At 40.2% G+C, this 20,746-nt stretch overlaps 2 protein-coding genes across 2 annotated transcripts; one reads left to right on the top strand and one right to left on the bottom strand.

Moving 5' to 3' along the window:
* Positions 1-659: 659 nt before the first annotated feature.
* Positions 660-18,831, bottom strand: LOC135476724 (fidgetin-like protein 1). The gene is given in 22 exon segments (XM_064756845.1): positions 660-909; positions 912-989; positions 1,954-1,994; positions 1,997-2,053; positions 2,827-2,851; positions 2,853-2,991; positions 3,405-3,460; positions 3,944-4,105; positions 4,403-4,473; positions 4,798-4,877; positions 5,231-5,331; positions 6,082-6,196; positions 6,917-6,976; positions 7,717-7,805; positions 10,135-10,227; positions 10,811-10,884; positions 11,563-12,067; positions 14,732-14,814; positions 16,060-16,113; positions 16,683-16,768; positions 17,076-17,298; positions 18,244-18,831. Coding segments are annotated over 21 exon segments (2,184 nt in total). The 5' UTR covers positions 17,246-17,298; positions 18,244-18,831; the 3' UTR covers positions 660-864.
* A 140-nt stretch (positions 18,832-18,971) lies between these two features.
* Positions 18,972-19,658, top strand: LOC135461857 (uncharacterized). Its single transcript, XM_064739158.1, has 2 exons — positions 18,972-19,054; positions 19,139-19,658. The coding sequence occupies exons 1-2, from the start codon at positions 18,972-18,974 to the stop codon at positions 19,656-19,658; spliced, it is 603 nt and encodes a 200-aa protein (XP_064595228.1).
* Positions 19,659-20,746: the final 1,088 nt, after the last annotated feature.

Raw genomic sequence — 20,746 nt, 5'->3', positions numbered from 1 at the left:
GGCAGAGCCCGGGGGAAACCCAATACCATCCACAGGTTGCTGGAAGATCTTCCCACGAACAGCCGCTTTCAAAGTGGTTTCTGAAATATCACCTTTAATATTGAACACACCAGGACATTGGGCAATCATAGTCAATTCAGGGTAAATAGAAATACTGACTTGAAAACACTCATTCCATTTACAGATTAAACACATATTTCTAAATGTCAACAGGAAATCTAAAACCTTTAAATCACACAGTAAAGACGTCAATAAGAGCTGTACTGTCCAGTCACCTGTTAAACACATCCACATTTGATGCTGGTATTTTGAGTATGTGATTAAGGTTTATTTGGGGGCCTCCATGGCTCAGTCGGTTAAAGCGCTAGCGCAGCGTAATGACCCAGGAGTCTCTCACCAATGCGGTCGCTGTGAGTTCAAGTCCAGCTCATGCTGGCGGCCGTACGTGAGAAGGTCTGCCAGCAACCTGCGGATGGTCGTGGGTTTCCCCCGGGCTCTGCCCGGTTTCCACCCACCATAATGCTGGCCGCCGTCGTATAAGTGAAATATTCTTGAGTACGGCGTAAAACACCAATCAAAAAAAAAAAAAAAAAAAAAAAAAAAGGTTTATTTGAAGTCCGATAACAAAGTCAAACTTGTCTCGTCATTAAAATGTCAATGAATACAGCAAGTCAAAACCAAGAGAAAAACTGAATAATTTATTCAGCACAGTAAGACAACAATGAATACAACTCCTGTTTAAAGCATTACAGTCAATAATCCAAGGTGTAGACTGTCTTTCTGACCAAATGGAAGATGTCACCTTCCAGTCCTCAGAATCTCACCTAGTCACCAAGACGACCATCAAGGGTGTACTCAGCGGGGTCACTTCCCGCCACAGCCGTAGAGCTTGTTCCAGTCTATATTAGAGGGTCAAGGTCTTTCGTGGACACACTGGCTCGCACCTGCCTGATTGCCTCAACAAAATCCTCAAAGGTAATTGGGCGCACCTGGAAAACAATAACGCAAAGATACACCCTCTGCCTAATGAACTATTCAGAAATACACTTTTCTCTTTAAAGTTTCTAATGTACACACATATGGCTGCTATTTGTAGCCACACTTGCATGTAGAGCAGTGATTTGAACAAATTAATGAATGGATGAAGAGTTTTAACTCTCAATGGTATTTCAACCATATTGTGAAAAGAACGTGTTTGATCCAGGAAATAATTACGGTTTGTGGCATGAGGCTTAAGTAATTACATGAAAATGTAGGAATACTCTGAGCAAATAATGTAATATTTTAGAGCAGTGGTGATGGCTTCCATATTGAATTAATAATTATGCTGTAGTTTCCTTCAAGAATTGTTATAAACAAAGGTAACCTAACATGATAACATAGCTATGACAATGAAATGGCACTGGTAATTGTTGTTAATGTTGACAAAGGTGTAATCTTACAGCAAGAGGAGTCTATTTTGACTAGAACAAATTCCATATAAAGCTGTCCAATGTATGTCCAGTGTGCGCGTGTATTCAGAAGACCAGAAACTTCTTCAGTTGAAATCTAGTTTTGCTGTAATGATTTCATGTAAAATTGATATCAGACCATATTTCACGTTGACATTGGTCATATCACCTATGGTTATTTCAAATCCACTCCACATTAAAAGAATGTTACAAAATTTTTCAGGACCACTCTGATCCCAACAGCAGGCAATATGGCTTAAACAAAACCATTCTTGACAGATTTATTCATTTGAATTTTTTTAGTTCTTTCATCTTTTAAGTTTGGATGATACACAATCAAACACAATTCAGGGCGGAAGTTCTATACATTTTTTTTCTCCTCCTCGTGTGTTTGTTGATTGGATTGGCTTGATGTCGTGTTGTTTATATATGCCTGACTTGTTGTAAATTCCGCCCACAAACCGTGATAAACAACGGACTATGAAAACAAGCTAGTAGGTACCTGCTCAGCAGTAATCTGCTCTATCTCAGTGAAGGAGATACTCTTATTGGTCCTAGGGCAGCTTCTCGGCACAGGTTGGCCATGTCAGACCCAGAATATCCTGTACAATAAACATACCTGTATTGGCTTTGTTTTGTAATGCAAATTATGGGGATTTATATACAGATTTAGGTCTCATTGAAAGTGTGATGGTAAGACATATGTACAGATGGCAGGATAGGCCTATGACAATATCCCTAGACACTAAGGGGAACAGCAGTAAAAAAAAAATGGAATAAAAGGCACAGTCAAGGACAGAGTGAACAGCGGCTACAACACTGCTTACTGGGTGAGACAATGACAAGTGAGGGCCTCATGGCAAAAGGGGGTTAGCACGCCAGTGCGCCTCAATGACCAAGGCGCTTCTCACCAATGCAGTCACTGTGAGTTCAAGTCCAGCTCATGCTGGCTTCCTCATGCTGAAGGTCTGTCAAGTAACATGCAGATGGTTGTGGGTTTCCCCCCGGGCTCTGCCCAGTGTCCTCCCACCATAATTCTATCGGCCATCGTATAAATGAAATATTCTTGAGTACGGTGTAAACACCAATAAAATAAATAAATAAATCAATGACAAGTGAGTTGTACGTATATCAAGTAAAACCACAAAACTAAACACTAGGCAGACACAATGGCAGCCAAGATCAACATTACTGGTAGTCAAGTCCCATCTTGGGCTACTCTTGACCTATATGTGATGCATAATATAGTTTGAGTTTTCGGATCAATTTTCTGTGGAATAGTGGCCATGCTATGCCACCCATCTGTATAAAAGCCTATTCTCAGTCACATATCTCAGACAGATTGATGATTTTGAATTCTGTAAATTATCTGTACCTTCAGTTTTCTCGCATATGGACATTCAACTCCTGTTCTGACAGCTGATACCTCTGAGAGGAGAGTAAGTTTAGGATAATCTGTTGGCGAGCAAGCTTCTCTGGAAGAGGGATGTACAGACGTTTCACAAACCGCCGTCTAGCTGCCTCATCAATTTCCTGAGGCCTTGAGACAAAGAATAGCCCAGGCAAAACATGTCAATACACTGCTTTTCCCTTAACCTAAAGAGATCAACATCAGTGTAAGTAACCAAGTCTTTTAGAGTATGCTGCATGTATCACGTTCAAGACAGCAGATTAACAAAATTATCTGGCCATGAGATCACTAAGTCAAAATTTCAAATCACTGTAAATTTATTTCTTACATAAAAAGGTCAAAATATTGCTTGACAATATAAATTCTGGGTAATAATTGTAAAACAAATTTCCGCCAAAGTAACGGGAAAAACCATAAACACTTTTAATGATGGTCTATAAAAACAGTAGGAGAATCTACAGTGTATAAAATGTTACATACATACAATGAGCAACAATATCCTAAATCTACTAATGATATTAATAATCATACTATGGTCCAACCTGTTTGTTGCCCCAATCACAAGCAGCCTTTCATCAGAATCTGTGGTAGCTCCATCCTGATTGGTTGAGAAACAAGGTTTAGATGACTGATATTCTTATGTCATTATAGACACAACATTTAATTAAATATACACATTAATTAATTAAAAACAAAATTTCTGAGCTATTCTATTCAGAATTGTTACAACACAGTAGAAAATCAAACTAAAGTCTGATCTAAATATCTACTAAAACCCCAGGCTACCTTCAGCACACATGTTATTATAGACAGACAATATTAGTTCATATTTTCATGTTATTATGTGGAAAGGTCTGTCAGGAACCTGCAGATGGTTGTGGGTTCCCCAAGGGCTCTGCCCCATTTCTTCCCACCAATTGCTGGCCACCCATGTATAAGTGAAATATTGAGCATGGTGCAAAACTCCATTCAAATAAACAAAAAAAATTTTATTTCACAATATATAATTCCACCAGCTGCACAATTTATCTCCCCTTCTGGTGGAAGAACTTTGCTTCCGTCAGACAAGTCAGGAACTCACCAACTGTACAAGAAACTCGGTCTTTATCCTCCGTGAGGCTTCATGTTCACCGTCCGTTCTTTGAGATAACAAGGAATCAATCTCATCAATAAATATCACAGCTGGCTGGTGACACCGTGACACAGAAAACAAGGCCTTCACCATCTTCTCGCCCTCCCCCACCTACAACAGAGAACACACAGGTGTATCACTTAGACAAAAGTGTAAAAAGGTAAGCTACAGGTAATAATGCACAAAACACATGAAGCTAGACAAACAGACAGGTACGTAAAATAATAACTGTTAATTGGAACTTTTTCTGTAACAATAACGTGGTCTCATGGGAGATAATAACTGACAGCTGGTAAATAACAGCCATTAAAAGTTAGTCATGATCTCAAATATGTATTTACTATGAATCTGATAGGTCATAACTGGTGCTGACTGTACTATAAAAAATACTGCAGAAAGAGACGTTACCCATTTTGACGTCAGAGAGGAGGCACTGATGCTGAAGAAAGTCGACTTTGATTGACTGGCTATGCATTTACCTATAACAAATAATTGTCTTACCATCAGCTATATCAAAAGTTAAAGCATACATGTATAAACGAAACATTACATTTTCACACTACTGTCAAATTTTACTTTTCACCAGTATAAAAGAAAATTGAGAAATTTCAATATCAATATTTAGGTGTATCTCCCTAACAATATCTGGAGACTAAAGTAAAATTACTCGAACTTTTTACCACAAATAATTATGGCTAACGGATTTATTTTTTTATTTAATGGGTGGTTTACACCATACTCAAGAATATTATAATGGATGACTGAAATAAAACAGGACAGTGCACAGCACTGACTTTATTTACCAATTAAAGTCTTGCCTGTGCCTGGAGGGCCAAACAACAGCAGGCCTTTTGGGGGTCCTCTTAACCCTGTGAATATATCACTGCAAGAAGAGAAAATCAATATTCCAGTTACCTAATGACCATTCACAAAATGATTCACGACAACTGATATTGTGAGAACATTCTAAGGCATATTTTTATGCAAAGTGCAACAGCCAAGTGGAACTAATGTAAACTAATTTACAGATGACAAGGTTGGTTACTGCTACTAACATATGACATGCTGTCCTCAAGGCCTGTTATTCACGTAGTCAAGTATTGATGTATAATATACATGGACTTCTTTATAAATAGAAACCTTTTATACTTTCATAAATGTATGCAGTCCTTTTCAAAAGTTTAGGCCTGATGTTCTGTTCATAAGCAGATGTATAACATATGGACTTTCACTTACGGTCTAAGCATAGGCCATACAACTATTTCTTTTATGGTTTTCTTGGCAAAGTCCAGCCCAGCGATGTCATCCCACGCAACAGGGGCACCGTGGTCCATGATCTGAGGTGTATATCAGATAGGGGTTAAATACTCATAGATACAGACAATAGGATGTTCATCCCTCTCTCCACCACAAACCACAGAGCCTACTTATAAAAGGAACCAATCACTTCATCTATAAACACCCTATCAGAAATAAGTCATCTTGATACTATGCTATAAATACGTTTATTCGATTATTTGATCGGGCCTACTCAGATATATTTCACTAATACCACTGGTAGTTTTAATGGGTGGCAGAAGCAGGAGTACATGGGGAGGAAGGAGACATACATGTATGTTAAATAGGTGGAAGGTATTTAGTCTCCACCACCTCCATGACAGACCACCCCAACAGCCATATGGGTGCTATCACCTGTTTCCCTCACATTTTCTATCTATTAAAATGAGCATTCCCTGAGCTAAAACCAAATGGTTGCAGTATTGATTTTGCACTGACATCTTTTTTCAAAATATCAGTCCAGTATGTGGTTACTCATATTCTGACAAACACTATATTTTAGTTAGTTTGAGATAAGTATTATACCTGAACACTGCCTAAATAACAGATGCTCATATTTAACATACATCAGACATGTAGTGGAATTATTCAAGGCAGTTTCAAACAAATAACAGGGATCTGAGAAAATCACTTCCTGCATGTAATACCATATTATATTTGCTCATTAACAACTGTAATCAAATTGAATCAATGACAAAAGTTGTAGTTCCTGACTCAGCATACATGGAGCAGAATTTCAAATCACAAACCTCATTCATGATAAGCTCAATCATTTTTGGCTCCAAGCCCTTCAGTCTCTCATCAACAGGCTCTTCTCCACCAGGGCAAGCTTTATTTGGCCCGGCTTTACGAAGGATGAGGTTGCTGGAATTTTGTAAAGATTGGATCTGATTGCTTAGCTTGGCCCCTGACACATTCATCTGTTATGAATGTCATTTCAGTATTTATTCATCACTTCTTCATTTAATTCCATATTCCTCTAATTTTTAAAAAAATTATATCTCTTTGACTGGAGTTTAATGCTCCACTGGAGGAGTGCTTTATCGTTTCATAGCATTCTATTTATGTATCACTTGTTTATTACATTCCATTTTCATCTGATTTTAAAAAATTATGTCTCTTTGACCAGAGTTCTATGCTGTACTCAAAGAGTGCTTTATTATTTAATGGCAGTGTGGACCATGGGTGCAGGAAACTGGATCCTTGAACTTCACCACAAGGACTCATATACGGTACCTGAGACAACTCCACATGTCAACCCTTTGGCATTACATTGCGTTTCCCTAGCAACTGTTCTTAACATGTCAAATAGGTCTAGTTCCTGTTATATGCAGTCAGATTGAGACATGATATAACTCACATAGCCAGGGTGTCCACCACACTCTTCAGAAAACAACATATTTTAAGTTCATGGGTGTAGAAAAATGAAAATACAACAACCGCACTTTGTTGCGCGAATAACAATCCCTCAGACATCACGGAGAGGTCTCATTGAGGTACTCAGGGTGATTCTTTGCCCGAATCAACCACTGATAGGGCTTACTTTAAGAGTGTTGCTACCTGTTTTCTGTTAGACTGACTCACCTGTCCCCTGTTTCCTCTCGTCCAACAACTGGAGGAACAAACTTACTGCCTGGGCCTCTTCTACAACACAACAACATAGATGTGAACATACCACAATACCCCACCATTAGCTTCCAAATTACAACTAGTGGCACAGGAACCTTCTCTTTATTACACTTTCTTAGAGATGTTCAGTGATACTGTAACAGCACCACTTCATTGTTACGAAATCTATGAACAGTATTTCCACAACACAGATGTGTACTTGGTTTGGGAAAATTATGTCACCTGATTTACACATCATACGGTAACAGTATAGCACATTTATACATCAGGAAGGCAAAATATATTACAAGTGTAACACTGAACTCAGATAAAATGAACAAAATTCCAACTCTAGCATTCAGTTCTACTTTAACAACGGTCTCTATTCACTGATCCTCCTTCAAACCTCCCCCCATCATTCAGCAGACAATTCAGAGCCAGACTCAAAGACTGGTTGAAAAAAAAGCAGGTTGATAGACATCAAAGAGGAGCTGGTTAACATACATGTATTAAACACCGATGGCACCCCAGCCACATGTAGACTGGGGTGCACAGCCTAGTCACATCCAGTGTTTGTCACATAGTAATATACTGATTTTAATATACTATGTAATACTTCCATGAAGTAGTGAACTGTTGTACACTTCACAGACATGTGCTGTTATGATCTGTGTAAAGAACGCTCATTACCTTGAAAACTGGTTCTATGTTATGATACAGATAGTTACATATATATATATTATGACAATACAGTTCGTGTTGGGAAATCTACCCACCTTGTTCCTAAGGACTTTTTCACATTTCCATAAGAGGCAGGTTTAACTGGCCCCCTGTTCTGTCCATACTTCTTCTGCTGGTTTATCGACTGTGGAAAGAATATAAATATATAGGTATCTTACAATTGTATTTACTGCATAACTGTTACATAGAATGTATCACAAATGGTACGCCTCAAATACTTCAGAATCTGCATTCCACGATGTTTTCTGAGGGAGTGTAATTAACTGTTTGTTTTTGCACTGAGTCTTCTGAGGCAGGTAATGTTCACTCACAACAACCAAGAGGTTTGTCCTGGTATGTTCTACAGGTCTAGTGTAAAGGCAGTGTGAGGGCAGTATGTATACATGTGGACATTGCTCCTTACAATTACTGCAAATCACATAAATGGAATTCTTTTATTCATTTTACATTTTACTCAACTGTAATTCATCCGCATAACAGCAATTTTTATAGCTGGAGGAAACCGAAACTGGATTTCGTATGGCACCTGACAAATTTTCTGCAGTCATTCAACACAAGTGTTACTACAGGTTACTCAGGCATTACCCCCTCTATAACTTCAAACAAGGCAGCACATTAAAATTGCAACATCAGTGTACATGTAGCCTGTCTTATTTTGGTGATTGTGAACATAAGGGTGTTAACAGCGTGACTGTATACCAGCTGTTCCATGGCTGTTCTGAATGTAAGGGTGTTAACAGCGTGACTGTATACCAGCTGTTCCTTGGCTGTTCTGTAAGCGTGTAAACAACACGACTGTATACCAGCCGTTCCTTGGCCGTTCTGAATGTAAGGGTATTAACAGCGTGACTGTATACCAGCTGTTCCTTGGCTGTTCTGTGAGGGTGTTAACAGCATGACTGTATACCAGCTGTTCCTTGGCTGTTCTGAATGTAAGGGTGTTAACAGCATGACTGTATACCAGCTGTTCCTTGGCTGTTCTGAATGTAAGGGTGTAAACAACATGACTGTATACCAGCTGTTCCTTGGCTGTTCTGAATGTAAGGGTATTAACAGCGTGACTATATACCAGCTGTTCCTTGGCTGTTCTGAATGTAAGGGTGTTAACAGCATGACTGTATACCAGCTGTTCCTTGGCTGTTCTGAATGTAAGGGTGTTAATAGCATGACTGTATACCAGCTGTTCCTTGGCTGTTCTGAATGTAAGGGTGTTAACAGCATGGCTGTTTACCAGCTGTTCCTTGGCTGTTCTGAATGTAAGGGTGTTAACAGCATGACTGTATACCATCTGTTCCTTGGCTGTTCTGTGAGGGTGTTAACAGCATGACTGTATACCAGCTGTTCCTTGGCTGTTCTGAATGTAAGGGTGTTAACAGCATGACTATACCAGCTGTTCCTTGGCCGTTCTGAATGTAAAGGTGTTAACAGCATGACTGTATACCAGCTGTTCCTTGGCTGTTCTGAATGTAAGGGTGTTAACAGCGTGACTGTATACCAGCTGTTCCTTGGCTGTTCTGAATGTAAGGGTGTTAACAGCATGGCTGTATACCAACTGTACCTTGGCTGTTCTGAATGTAAGGGTGTTAACAGCATGACTGTATACCAGCTGTTCCTTGGCTGTTCTGTGAGGGTGTTAACAGCATGACTGTATACCAGCTGTTCCTTGGCTGTTCTGAATGTAAAGGTGTTAACAGCGTGACTGTATACCATCTGTTCCTTGGCTGTTCTGAATGTAAGGGTGTTAACAGCATGACTGTATACCAGCTGTTCCTTGGCTGTTCTGAATGTAAGGGTGTTAATAGCATGACTGTATACCAGCTGTTCCTTGGCTGTTCTGAATGTAAGGGTGTTAACAGCATGGCTGTTTACCAGCTGTTCCTTGGCTGTTCTGAATGTAAGGGTGTTAACAGCATGACTGTATACCAGCTGTTCCTTGGCTGTTCTGTGAGGGTGTTAACAGCATGACTGTATACCAGCTGTTCCTTGGCTGTTCTGAATGTAAGGGTGTTAACAGCATGACTATACCAGCTGTTCCTTGGCCGTTCTGAATGTAAAGGTGTTAACAGCATGACTGTATACCAGCTGTTCCTTGGCTGTTCTGAATGTAAGGGTGTTAACAGCGTGACTGTATACCAGCTGTTCCTTGGCTGTTCTGAATGTAAGGGTGTTAACAGCATGGCTGTATACCAACTGTACCTTGGCTGTTCTGAATGTAAGGGTGTTAACAGCATGACTGTATACCAGCTGTTCCTTGGCTGTTCTGTGAGGGTGTTAACAGCATGACTGTATACCAGCTGTTCCTTGGCTGTTCTGAATGTAAAGGTGTTAACAGCTTGACTGTATACCATCTGTTCCTTGGCTGTTCTGAATGTAAGGGTGTTAACAGCATGACTGTATACCAGCTGTTCCTTGGCTGTTCTGAATATAAGGGTGTTAACAGCATGACTATATACCAGCTGTTCCTTTGCTGTTCTGAATGGACCGATTGCGCTGTCCTCGTCCACATCTGCCTCTTGTTTGAATGGGTCAGGGTTCTCTCTACCCACCTGTACTAACACAAAGTAAACACAGATATACAAGTGTGTGGTTACTCATTTCCACACTTGACGGATGCTTTTAATAAAGATATTTTATTTACCTGTAGAGAATGGCAGCCAGAGTAGGATATATGACAGTTCGTGGGAAACTGACCACTTTACAACCTTGTGTTATTGGCCTTCCACCAGATTTTATTTGAGTATGAGCTTGGTGATTTAGCTGTACTGAACAATATGTCACTTAATACTATGACTGTGGAGGAGTGAGAAGGGCCTGGAGAAAACCACAGCACCTTGTTTCATAACCAACAAATCTTCTGACATAAAGCCACAGCATTTTCTCTCTCTCTCTCTCTTCTCTCCCTGTTTAAGTTCTTGTGTCTTCCACAGCAGATGTACAGAATCTAACACTTGCTGGTGTCAGGCTATTTCAGGGGCAAATCAATCAGTAAGTACCACAACTGGATATAGAAAAAATAGTTTGAACATAAAACACTGCTACTGTTTTCAAAAATTGTAGTACAATGCCAAAGAGCGGAGGTACACACAAAACTGCAAATAAAACCAGGAAAGGGGAGATCAAGTAGCTTACTTCAGCTCTCCTGTAAAAGCTTGGAGGTGTCTGTGCGGGCTGGTGGCTGCCATAGGACCTCCCTCTCAAAGCACCTGTCACAACCGGATATCATGTTCAGTTGATCAACACATTCACAGGGCAATGTACTAAATACATCATGCGTGCAGAAAATCTAGTAGTTGTTGCCTACTTATGAATCATAACTTAACTGAAATTATTTCACTTAAACCACTCTTCACACCAGTAATACAAGATTCATGACATATTTACAAGAGGAAACGCCAGATCACTACGTAAGTAATACAAAACTTACTATTTCCTGGACCTGGTAACATGTTAATGAGAGTGAGAATTAAAAATTCTATAGTCGCAGTGTCGACTATTCCAAAAATATCATGCTGCAAAAAACCTGCCAACTGTTTTCATTGTATCTGTCTAGATTAACACTAATATCATTAAAAATAGTATTCACTGATAATTACGTTCAAGTCAGCTTCCTAATTATTCATGTACTAGCTGTATTCATATTTTATACTGGCTCAACAAACAAATCGCTAATTTAGAGTGAATGAATGATTATCGTCACTCTGTCAGTACTGCAGCCATATAGTGACCTGAACATGTTTAACCCAGGAACCCGTTACAGTCACTGATTTTGGATTTTGTTGGATTTTTCGGATATAAATGAATATATGACATCATGTGGGACAAATGCGTAAATAACTCCCATTGAAAGGTTTTAATACAATCATCACTCCATTTACACTTACTAGTGGGACCTCCGCCTGAAGCAAACAGTGGTTTCCTCGGTACTTCTTGATCACCATGGTAACGTGGTCTGTTATAATTAGGCTCAATCCCTGAGGGGGGCTGACGCTGAACACTGGGCTCAGCTAAGGAAGGGTCATCCCAGCCAGGGGGTAGATCGTAAGGTAAAGTGTTCTCTGCACAATTCAGCCCTTTCTTGAATGAAAAACTGTTTTGTTTCCTTCCAGGTAAACTGTTCAGTTTAGAAGGCATTTGATGGCCAGAGTCCTGGGTTTTGTTGGTCATTTGCTTGTAGAAGGGGTTCTGAACCTTAGATGTGAACACCTGGTTGTTGCCTGGGATATCAGTGGTCTGTTCTGACATCCTCTGGCCCCTTATGCTGACCCCAGTCTGTCCCTGGGTCTGCTTCTGTTCTGTGGACATGACCCCTCTCTCAGGTAGCTTCACATCAGTTCTTATCTTCACCACCTGATTAGGTGTATCACAAGACTCGGTATTTGCTGAAACCTGTATATACATGTCAATAGCTTAAATCTTAATGATTTCCTAAAAATACAAACTTTTTGATTAAATAGTTTCGCACTGAACTTGTGAAGAGAAATAAATGTCATGTCATAAAGAACAATGACATTAGTTTTAATTTTAACTAGAATCAGCATGTCCGAAATACCCTCCTTCCATCTCCCAACATTTTCAAAAATAAAAGAAAGAATGTGAAGAAAACCTCAAAAGAAATGACAGGCCGTCATGTTGCTTAGATAAGAAGTTTGACTTCAAATAGTTTGTTTTATGAGCCATTTGTGGTCTGCATTGATCGCACTACTGATACATCCTGTTTGAGTGTATCAGAAGAGAAAACAGTGAACACGAAAATTCATTACTGCACTAAGTCTCTGAATGGAAGTAATTATGAAAATAATTACCCACTTGTAATAAAACTTAAGCACATGCAAGTTTAGATTATAGGGAATATGTATTCCAAGTTTCATGAAATCGTTTCAATACTTTCCGAGGAGTTCTTCAACAAAACTTAATACGTGGAAAAGCACTATTACACAAAGTCCTAAATGGGGGTAATAATGAAAATAATTACCAACTGCCATTAACCTTAAGCATGCACAAGTTCAGATGACAGGCTTTCTTTAACTAAATGTTGTAATTCAGCACAGTTTTAATGGTAACAGTAATATACAGCTAATACACAGTTATGTCCCTATTCAGGAGCAAATTGGAGCAGGACACTTGAGCAGTCTTGTTCTTGGAAGAGGTGAATGTTTCCCCTCTCATCCAAGCATCCCAGTGGTGAAGGATGAGAGGAATTCTTTGAGCATGGCCAAACTGAGGTGCATGTCGCATCATGCAGTCAGCTGATTAGGTCATTTACACTGAGTCTATTGTTAGGCCCTATGTAAGGCCCACACTTGCCTGGTGTCTTTTTACAGCATAAGTCGATCTGTTGGCAGACTAAAAATGGGTGGGTAGCCAAGAATCAAGACAAAGCTGAAAAGAACCTTCCTGCCTTAACTTGTGGGTGTGACCTCTCAGGGCCTTCTGCCATCTCAAAGAATTCCTCTCATCCTTCACCTCCCTTGTGCTTGGATAAGACGGGGAATTCTTTTAAATGTGAACTTGACCTCATCGGGGTCACAATGCATCTTTAAAGAACTGACAACATATTGATGTACATGTTTGTAATACACGACAGATCTCATTTATTATCACAGAACTCTTCACAATCCTTCCATTGTGATGTTCATTTCTTCAGGACAAGTCTTCACACATTTCCTGTGTGCATGTACTAACATGCATAGAACACTTTTAATCACATCAAGGATTTGCCGTAATGGCCTGAATTTTATCGTACATAAGAAACCTGTAGTATAATGGATCCAACGGGAAACCCGCATGCAAGAAATGTACAGCCCTACAAGGCTGGCAACTTCTATGATAGTCAGATAAATAAACTGAACATAGGTTTCAATGTCTTAGTACATATGCGGGGTGGTGATCAAAGATCGACAGGGAGACGTCTATATTGGTACAACTGACCCTTCCATCTCAACCAGAAATACTTCCTGTCATTATCATCTATATGTACACTATGATAGGCATCTTGCATATCAACTGTTGTGAAAAAATCTCCTCTCTGAACCAGTTGCAGAGATATGTCTAACGTTTCCTGTTTGAAATGATGATAAACTGACTTGGATATTTAAGGTTTAATATTTCTCTGAATTTTCCAGTTTTCTTTTGTTGCAAAAAAATTGTCACACAAACTGACCTGACGTTGTCGCGCACCTCTCTATGGCCTGCTTCTCCAACAATGAACATATTTCAGTGCGAATTTGACACTTTTCAAGTCCATTAAATACCAACTCTTTTGGTTCCGTTGACTGATAAGGGACAGAAACAAACTCAATTTTGTGCGTTTTAACATTCTGTAAAACCCATTTATAACAAGTCATACCCTACCATACATAAATTTTTGATTTTATTGCAGTTCTTCCGGAGAAAGAACTGGTACTCCCAATGGAGGGAAAGGTGGAAGAGGCCCATTATCAAGTCCGCTACATAAATCCACACCTTGCATGAGAGCCTCAAACCATTCACTTTGGGACTGAATAAACATGTCTAGCTTTTCAGGTAAGCTGTTTATCCCCAGCTGCTCTCACAGTGCTTTCTACCACGTTGCATTTAGTTTCAGTTCTATCTTTATTTTCAGGCACAGACATGATAGGGACACCATCGTGGTCGAACCGTTTAAACGAAGGATACGAGCCTTTGAAATCAGGCAAATTGTCTGCCCTGAACTGCTTGTCCGCAATGTCCACCTGAGGGGTACGCTGACTGGAGCACGGCTGGGTCGGCCCATGTGCTTGGCATCTGGGTATTTCGAATATAACTCTCTCAATGCTGACACGTGTTGGACAAAGACACTGGGCATACGTGGTGTGAGCCTTATATAAGGCCTAACACTAGACTGTGTAAATCACGTAATCAGCAGACTGCATGATGGGACATGCACTGTGACCCCGATAAGGTCAAGGCCATATGGACAAGAATGTATTTTAAGAGTGAAATGTCTACAAAACAATAGTTAGTATAACTGGTTGCTACCTCTCTTAATAGGGTTTACATAATTGCTGTTATACATCCCGTAACAGATCTTACCTGACACGATTTTCTAAATCGCCCACCAGCTGAGGACGACAGGAAAGTCTTGAGACTGAGAGAGGACTTCCATGCCTGACTCTCTTCATGGGGGAACAAAGGTAACAATTCAAAAGATGAAAAACAATAAATAATGACATACCTGTACTGCCAAGTAATTTACTTATTTGACTGGAATTTTAGGCTGTACTCAAGAATATTTCACTTATATGATGGCAGAGCCCAGAGGAAACCCATGACCATTTGCAGGTTGTTGACAGACTTTACCGTGTAAGGCCGGAGAGAAACCAGTATAAGCTGGGCTTGAATTCACAGCAACAGCATTGATGACAGGCTTCTAAGTGACTTAGTTCAATTAATTTAAATGTTGAGGTTTATTTTCAACAACTTCTGATATTTACATGCAACATTTAATCATTGAATTCAAAAAGCTGGTCGTTAAAACCACTCCAAAACGGCGGCACACACTGAATTCTGGCATGCACTAAGGAGAAGAGGAACTTTATTACCACTGCTGCAAGTGTAAGTCCATTCTCCGGTCGAAATGTTGTTGAAATCCAATGAAATGTTACCTTCTCTCTCATCAAAATAACTTTGTGTTGTCATGGTGAGACGGATGTACTAAAACCTCAGAACCAAATGATACGGAAATCAGCCTAACAAGACAAGACCATGCAAACAGTCTTAACTGACAACTTAGCAATGATTTCTTCCGCCATCATGGATGCAGAATAGAAAGAACAATTTGCCCAGTCAAGTGAGCCAGAAAAATAAATTCCAAAGGCCCCAGTCAAGGTTTGCGGCTATCATGTGCGTAGCTGCATCGTTATCCATGTTTTCCGCCCATGGCCTCAGATACAATCCGAATTTCGATTGCACCCGATGCGTTGGGCATGCACACCTTGATTTTGAAGAGAGAAGTCAACACTTTATCAGACTTTCTGCATGTAACTAGTCTGAAATGGATTTAATGTGATTGAGTGATTGAAAGCATCATTTCCTGTTCAATCCTCAAAACAGTTGTTTGTTGTTTTAGACTGGATTAACAGGCCCACTTCGTTCAGCAAAGTGTGCTGCGCAATGAACCTACCATGTTTTTGAATTCAACGACTAAACGTTGAGGCAGGTATATGCCAGAAATCATTGAAAATAGACTTCAACATTTAATTTAATTGAACTACTAAGTGACCAGGTTAACTAGGCAGCAGAGGCCTTCAACAAGCCAATGAAGATATCATCATAATCAAAACTAATGCAAAATGATACAAATTACATGTATATATATCTGCTAATTAAGTAGTTGCTAGAAATAAGGGGCAAGAGCCTACCATTTCTTCCTAAGTTACACAAGGCCAAGGCACCTTCTGCATAATTATTCAGACCTGAAACAGTCACAACAAGACAAACACTGTTTTTCAGAGTCTGGTCAAATTTGAAATTAATAAAGCCATAACCAGATATTAACACACCATACCAGTGACAATGGTACTGTCAGTATTATTGAAATGCCACAATAAACTTGAAATACACATACTGCTAATATAAACTATTCTTTAAAGAGGGGTTCTTTAAAATATATAATATATTTAAAAGAGAATATTTAAAAGAAACTGAGAAGTTACAATAATAATATATGTCAACGAAGAGGCAGAGTATGATTTGATGCATTGTCAGCTTTAGGCTGCCCTTCTTTACAACCATGTTTTGCTAGAGCCATCTTTGCACATTCGGTCGCTCATAATCATATGATTATACGAGTATCAAGAATTTGACAATGCTTATTCATGCTGCATTAGATGGTTAGGCTCATCAGAGGACCAGTTGTGTATCCAGAACACCCACTAAACAAGGTTTACAGCTTACTTCAAAACATTTGACAGATCTGTTGATGATAGGTTTCAAAAAACATGTAATTCATATATAACTACTTTCTTTAGAATTTCATATATACCTTCCTTCACATCAAAGTTATCCACAACTTTGCTGTACATGTCCCAGTACTGATCCTGGACTTTTTTCAGTGCTGTGTCTGATATACTGACAACAATATAAAACAGATGTATATTCAATGAGTGATGAGATGAGTACTATCTTGGAATCCTTCACACTTCAAGTCTGCAATGATCTACCCAACTACGTTGCACTTAATTATAGTATAACTAAATAGTAAACACAATAATTCATCCATCATGAAATTTGCATAATTTGACTCTTGGCTCTACTGGTGGCTCTTGTTGATATCTAGAAACAGATTTTCCACATACATTATGTATGTCTAAATGATTTGATACTTCTCAATATAGGAGAATGTGCTTAGGTAGATAGCAGAAGGCTCCACACTTACATGCCCTGAGCTCTGGCATGGAACTGATGCACAAGGACATTCCTGATGAGGTCAGCCTTCTCGGACGGTGTGCCAGAGGAGAGATTAGGGTGTAAACACTGCTCCTCCAGCCTAGCCATGAACAGCTCCTCACTGAACACACTCATCTCAGTTTCCAGATCCATCTCCATCCCCTCCTACTAAACTTCAGTCACACAGGAAGTATGGTGTTAGTCCTGAAAACCTGACAGTAGCATTTAGAATATCATAAAATCTTTTTGTTCACAAGATGGAAGAATATATTTTATTCAAGCTTTTCACATGTGATATGTAAACATTTACTGAACCATGTACTATGTTACTATGTCTCAGGTATGTGATCCTCGAAAGTTTCTGGGGAAGTAAACATTTAGGTAGTTGTAATATAGGTACTAGATGTATTTCATTTCTTTGACTGGTGTCATACACCGTACTCAAGTATGCAGCCAGTATTATGGTGGGAGGAAACAGAACAGAGCCTGGGGGAAACTCATGATCCTCCGCAGGTTGCTGCAGATCTTTCCTTGTGCAAACGGAGAGGATGCCAGCTTGAGGTGGACTAGTCTAACTAGATGGACTCAGTGTGCTATCTTAAAATCTAAAAATGTAAGTTCTTTTTATGCCTTTCGGGGTTGAATTAAGAAGGCAGAAGTTGCTCTTGCAGACGGTATTGGAAATACAATAGTTTTCTTGAGGATTTCAATGGCAAATTCATACATTTCAAACCCAAAAGTAGGGAACACTTCAAAATGGCTGTCCTCGTTGAGGCACTCGGTACCGCCAAAGTTCTAGCAGTCAATGTGATCAAAATGCAGCGAGTTAATTAGTTCCATTGGTACTAATAGTAAATCACATGTAAATGAGCAGAGGGGGTGAGTTAGATTGCCATAAGTGGGAAGGAGATGAAATCCGTTTGTTGAGAGGCATCGATGGAGTGAGTGTTACGATGAATGTAAGAATTTTAAAATAGCACATTGAGTCCTTATAGATGGAACCTGAGATGGACTTCAAATTACAGCGACCACAGGCTCCTGGGTCGTTGCACCGCGCTGTAACGCTAACCACCGCAGCTACAGAATGTTAGATCAAGAGTGTTTCTTAAATTTCAGAGAATATTTAATTCTGTTTTAGCCATGTTGCAGTCTCTTACCAAATACTCGCATGGACAGCCGAGATGGATTTGTCTCATGTCTATGTTGTTGTTGCTGTTGTGACCTACGGCACGCATACAATGCTCTCTACCACTAAAGACATGACTGATGCGCTCTCCGTCCAGTCACGCAAAGCGTATTTTCTTTCTTCCTAGAATCTTAGAAATCTTAGGAAACACTCAAGTTTAAGAGAGAATGTCGAACGAGCGCAACGAAAATCTACGATTCCACTTTGACAAGCAGATCATCTTTGGCGCCATTTCCCTTTGCATTTGAAGAGTGAATACAGGGAGATAACCTACACCACAATTTCTAAAATCTGACCAGCCCTGAGAAATATGAGGATAGGTCAGACGACTGAGATTAATTCTGCCTGTTGTTTCTTCCCACACCATTAGGCCTAAATGAAGCCTTAGGCCTATGGCTTCCCCCTCGCTCTTCCCGCTTTCTTTCCTGCCAGTTGCCATTATATAAGTGAACTATTCCTGAGTACGGCATAAGACACCAATGAAATAAACAAACTGAATATAAACATTGGCCTATGGTCATTTTTAGTGCCTTTTAGGTTTCATGCAAGAAAATGAAAGCAGGGATTCACAAAACGTTCTGTGTGAGAATGGAAATGAACAGACGTCTCAGGCGATCTAGCGAATGAAAGGTACTATATAGCACCTTAACCAATTAGCGACACAAAATATCGGTACCGGTACCCATTCCTATTCCCATCATGGGTCTCTGGATCAAGATCCGCAGCAAGCGGAAGAGAATCCTTGTGTGCAGCCTTAGATCAGGGGGCCTGCCAGGTACCAGGTGAGAATCTTGCTCTGCTGGCTTGTGTGCAGCCTTAGGCCAGGAGGTCTGTCAGGCACCTTGTGAGAATCCTGCTCCCTCTAGCTTGTGGGCAGCCTTAGGCCAGGAGGTCTGTCAGGTACCTGGTGGGGATCCTGCTCCCTCTAGCTTGTGGGCAGCCTTAGGTCAGGAGATCTGTCAGGTATCGGGTGAGAATGCTGCTCCCTCTAGCTTGTGGGCAGCCTTAGGCCAGGAGGTCTGTCAGGCACCTTGTGAGAATGCTGCTCCCTCTAGCTTGTGGGCAGCCTTAGGTCAGGAGGTCTGTCAGGCACCTTGTGAGAATGCTGCTCCCTCTAGCTTGTGGGCAGCCTTAGGCCAGGAGGTCTGTCAGGCACCTTGTGACAATGCTGCTCCCTCTAGCTTGTGGGCAGCCTTAGGCCAGGAGGTCTGTCAGGCACCTGGTGAGAATCCTGCTCCCTCTAGCTTGTGGGCAGCCTTAGGTCAGGAGGTCTGTCAGGTACCTGGTGAGAATGCTGCTCCCTCTAGCTTGTGGGCAGCCTTACGACAGGAAGTCTGTCAGGTACCTGGTGAGATTTCTGCTCCATCTGACCTGTGTGCAGCCTGAGGTAAGGTCTGTCAGGTACCTAGTGAGAATCCTGCTCCCTCCAGCTTGTGTGTAGCCTTAGGTCAGGAGGTCTGTCAGGTACCAAGTGAGAATCCTGCTCCCTCCAACTTGTGTGTAGCCTTAGGTCAGGAGGTCTGTCAGGTACCTGGTGAGAATCCTGCTCCGTCAAGCGTGTGTGCAGTCTAAGTTCAGGAGATCTGTCAGCTACCAGCATGGTCAGGTATGCTGGTGTTATATAAAGTGCAACATCCTCAAATAAAGTACCAGTAACTATGATACATGTTGTCAGCCAAGTAATTGATCAACTGAGGGATATATTTTTGCTAATGTTTATTTGTATATCTGCCAGCTACTTTATGAAGAACGTTTTCACCAATTTAAAACACACTCTGTGGACAGCACATGCATATTCTTCTTTCCCTTTGTAATATCGCCTGACGTTTTATTGTTGCTTTGTTGGAACTCATTATGCATTTGAGGGTTCATCGCTGCACTGTAGTCGGGGGTCGTTATCCCATCACACTGTGACATACAATAACAAAGGTATATGAAGTACACTCATCAATTATGTATGTTCTACTATAGCAGAAGTCCATAACCTAGAAGTATGTAATTTCTCGAAAGCTAGTGCCCACAGCACACTACACTTTTCTTTGATCTCTAACACATTATCTGACGTATCTGCTTAGCCGTGCATTGATCTTTCTCTCTTTTGCGAAGCAAACTTTTGAGAAACAGCTGATGCATGATGGATCATGCTGTTGTGCTGAAATAAACTTAAAAAAATTACGACAACAGAAAGTTTTGTAAAGGGGTAACAGCGTCTTTGATAGTAATTGTTTTATAGTTTCTTGGAAATACAAAAATAGTTACTGGGTTCTTAACTACATAGCAACAATGATCAAAGAAATCATAGTTTTTAAAAACGGAGTTTCGGTTTCAAAGTGTGGCCAGTTCTTATAGCAGCCATTTACAATTTACTGTTAGATTTCCCATCATTCATTTCACAATTTCCACCCAAGAGGTTAGCATATTTCTCCACCAGGTAGTGCAAGCTTCTACAGATGACATGTGTACTGTGCCGTGGA

This window comes from Liolophura sinensis, chromosome 1, assembly GCF_032854445.1.
Source record: "Liolophura sinensis isolate JHLJ2023 chromosome 1, CUHK_Ljap_v2, whole genome shotgun sequence".
NCBI classification, from domain to species: domain Eukaryota; kingdom Metazoa; phylum Mollusca; class Polyplacophora; order Chitonida; family Chitonidae; genus Liolophura; species Liolophura sinensis.
This window is presented reverse-complemented; position numbering and strand designations above follow the sequence as displayed.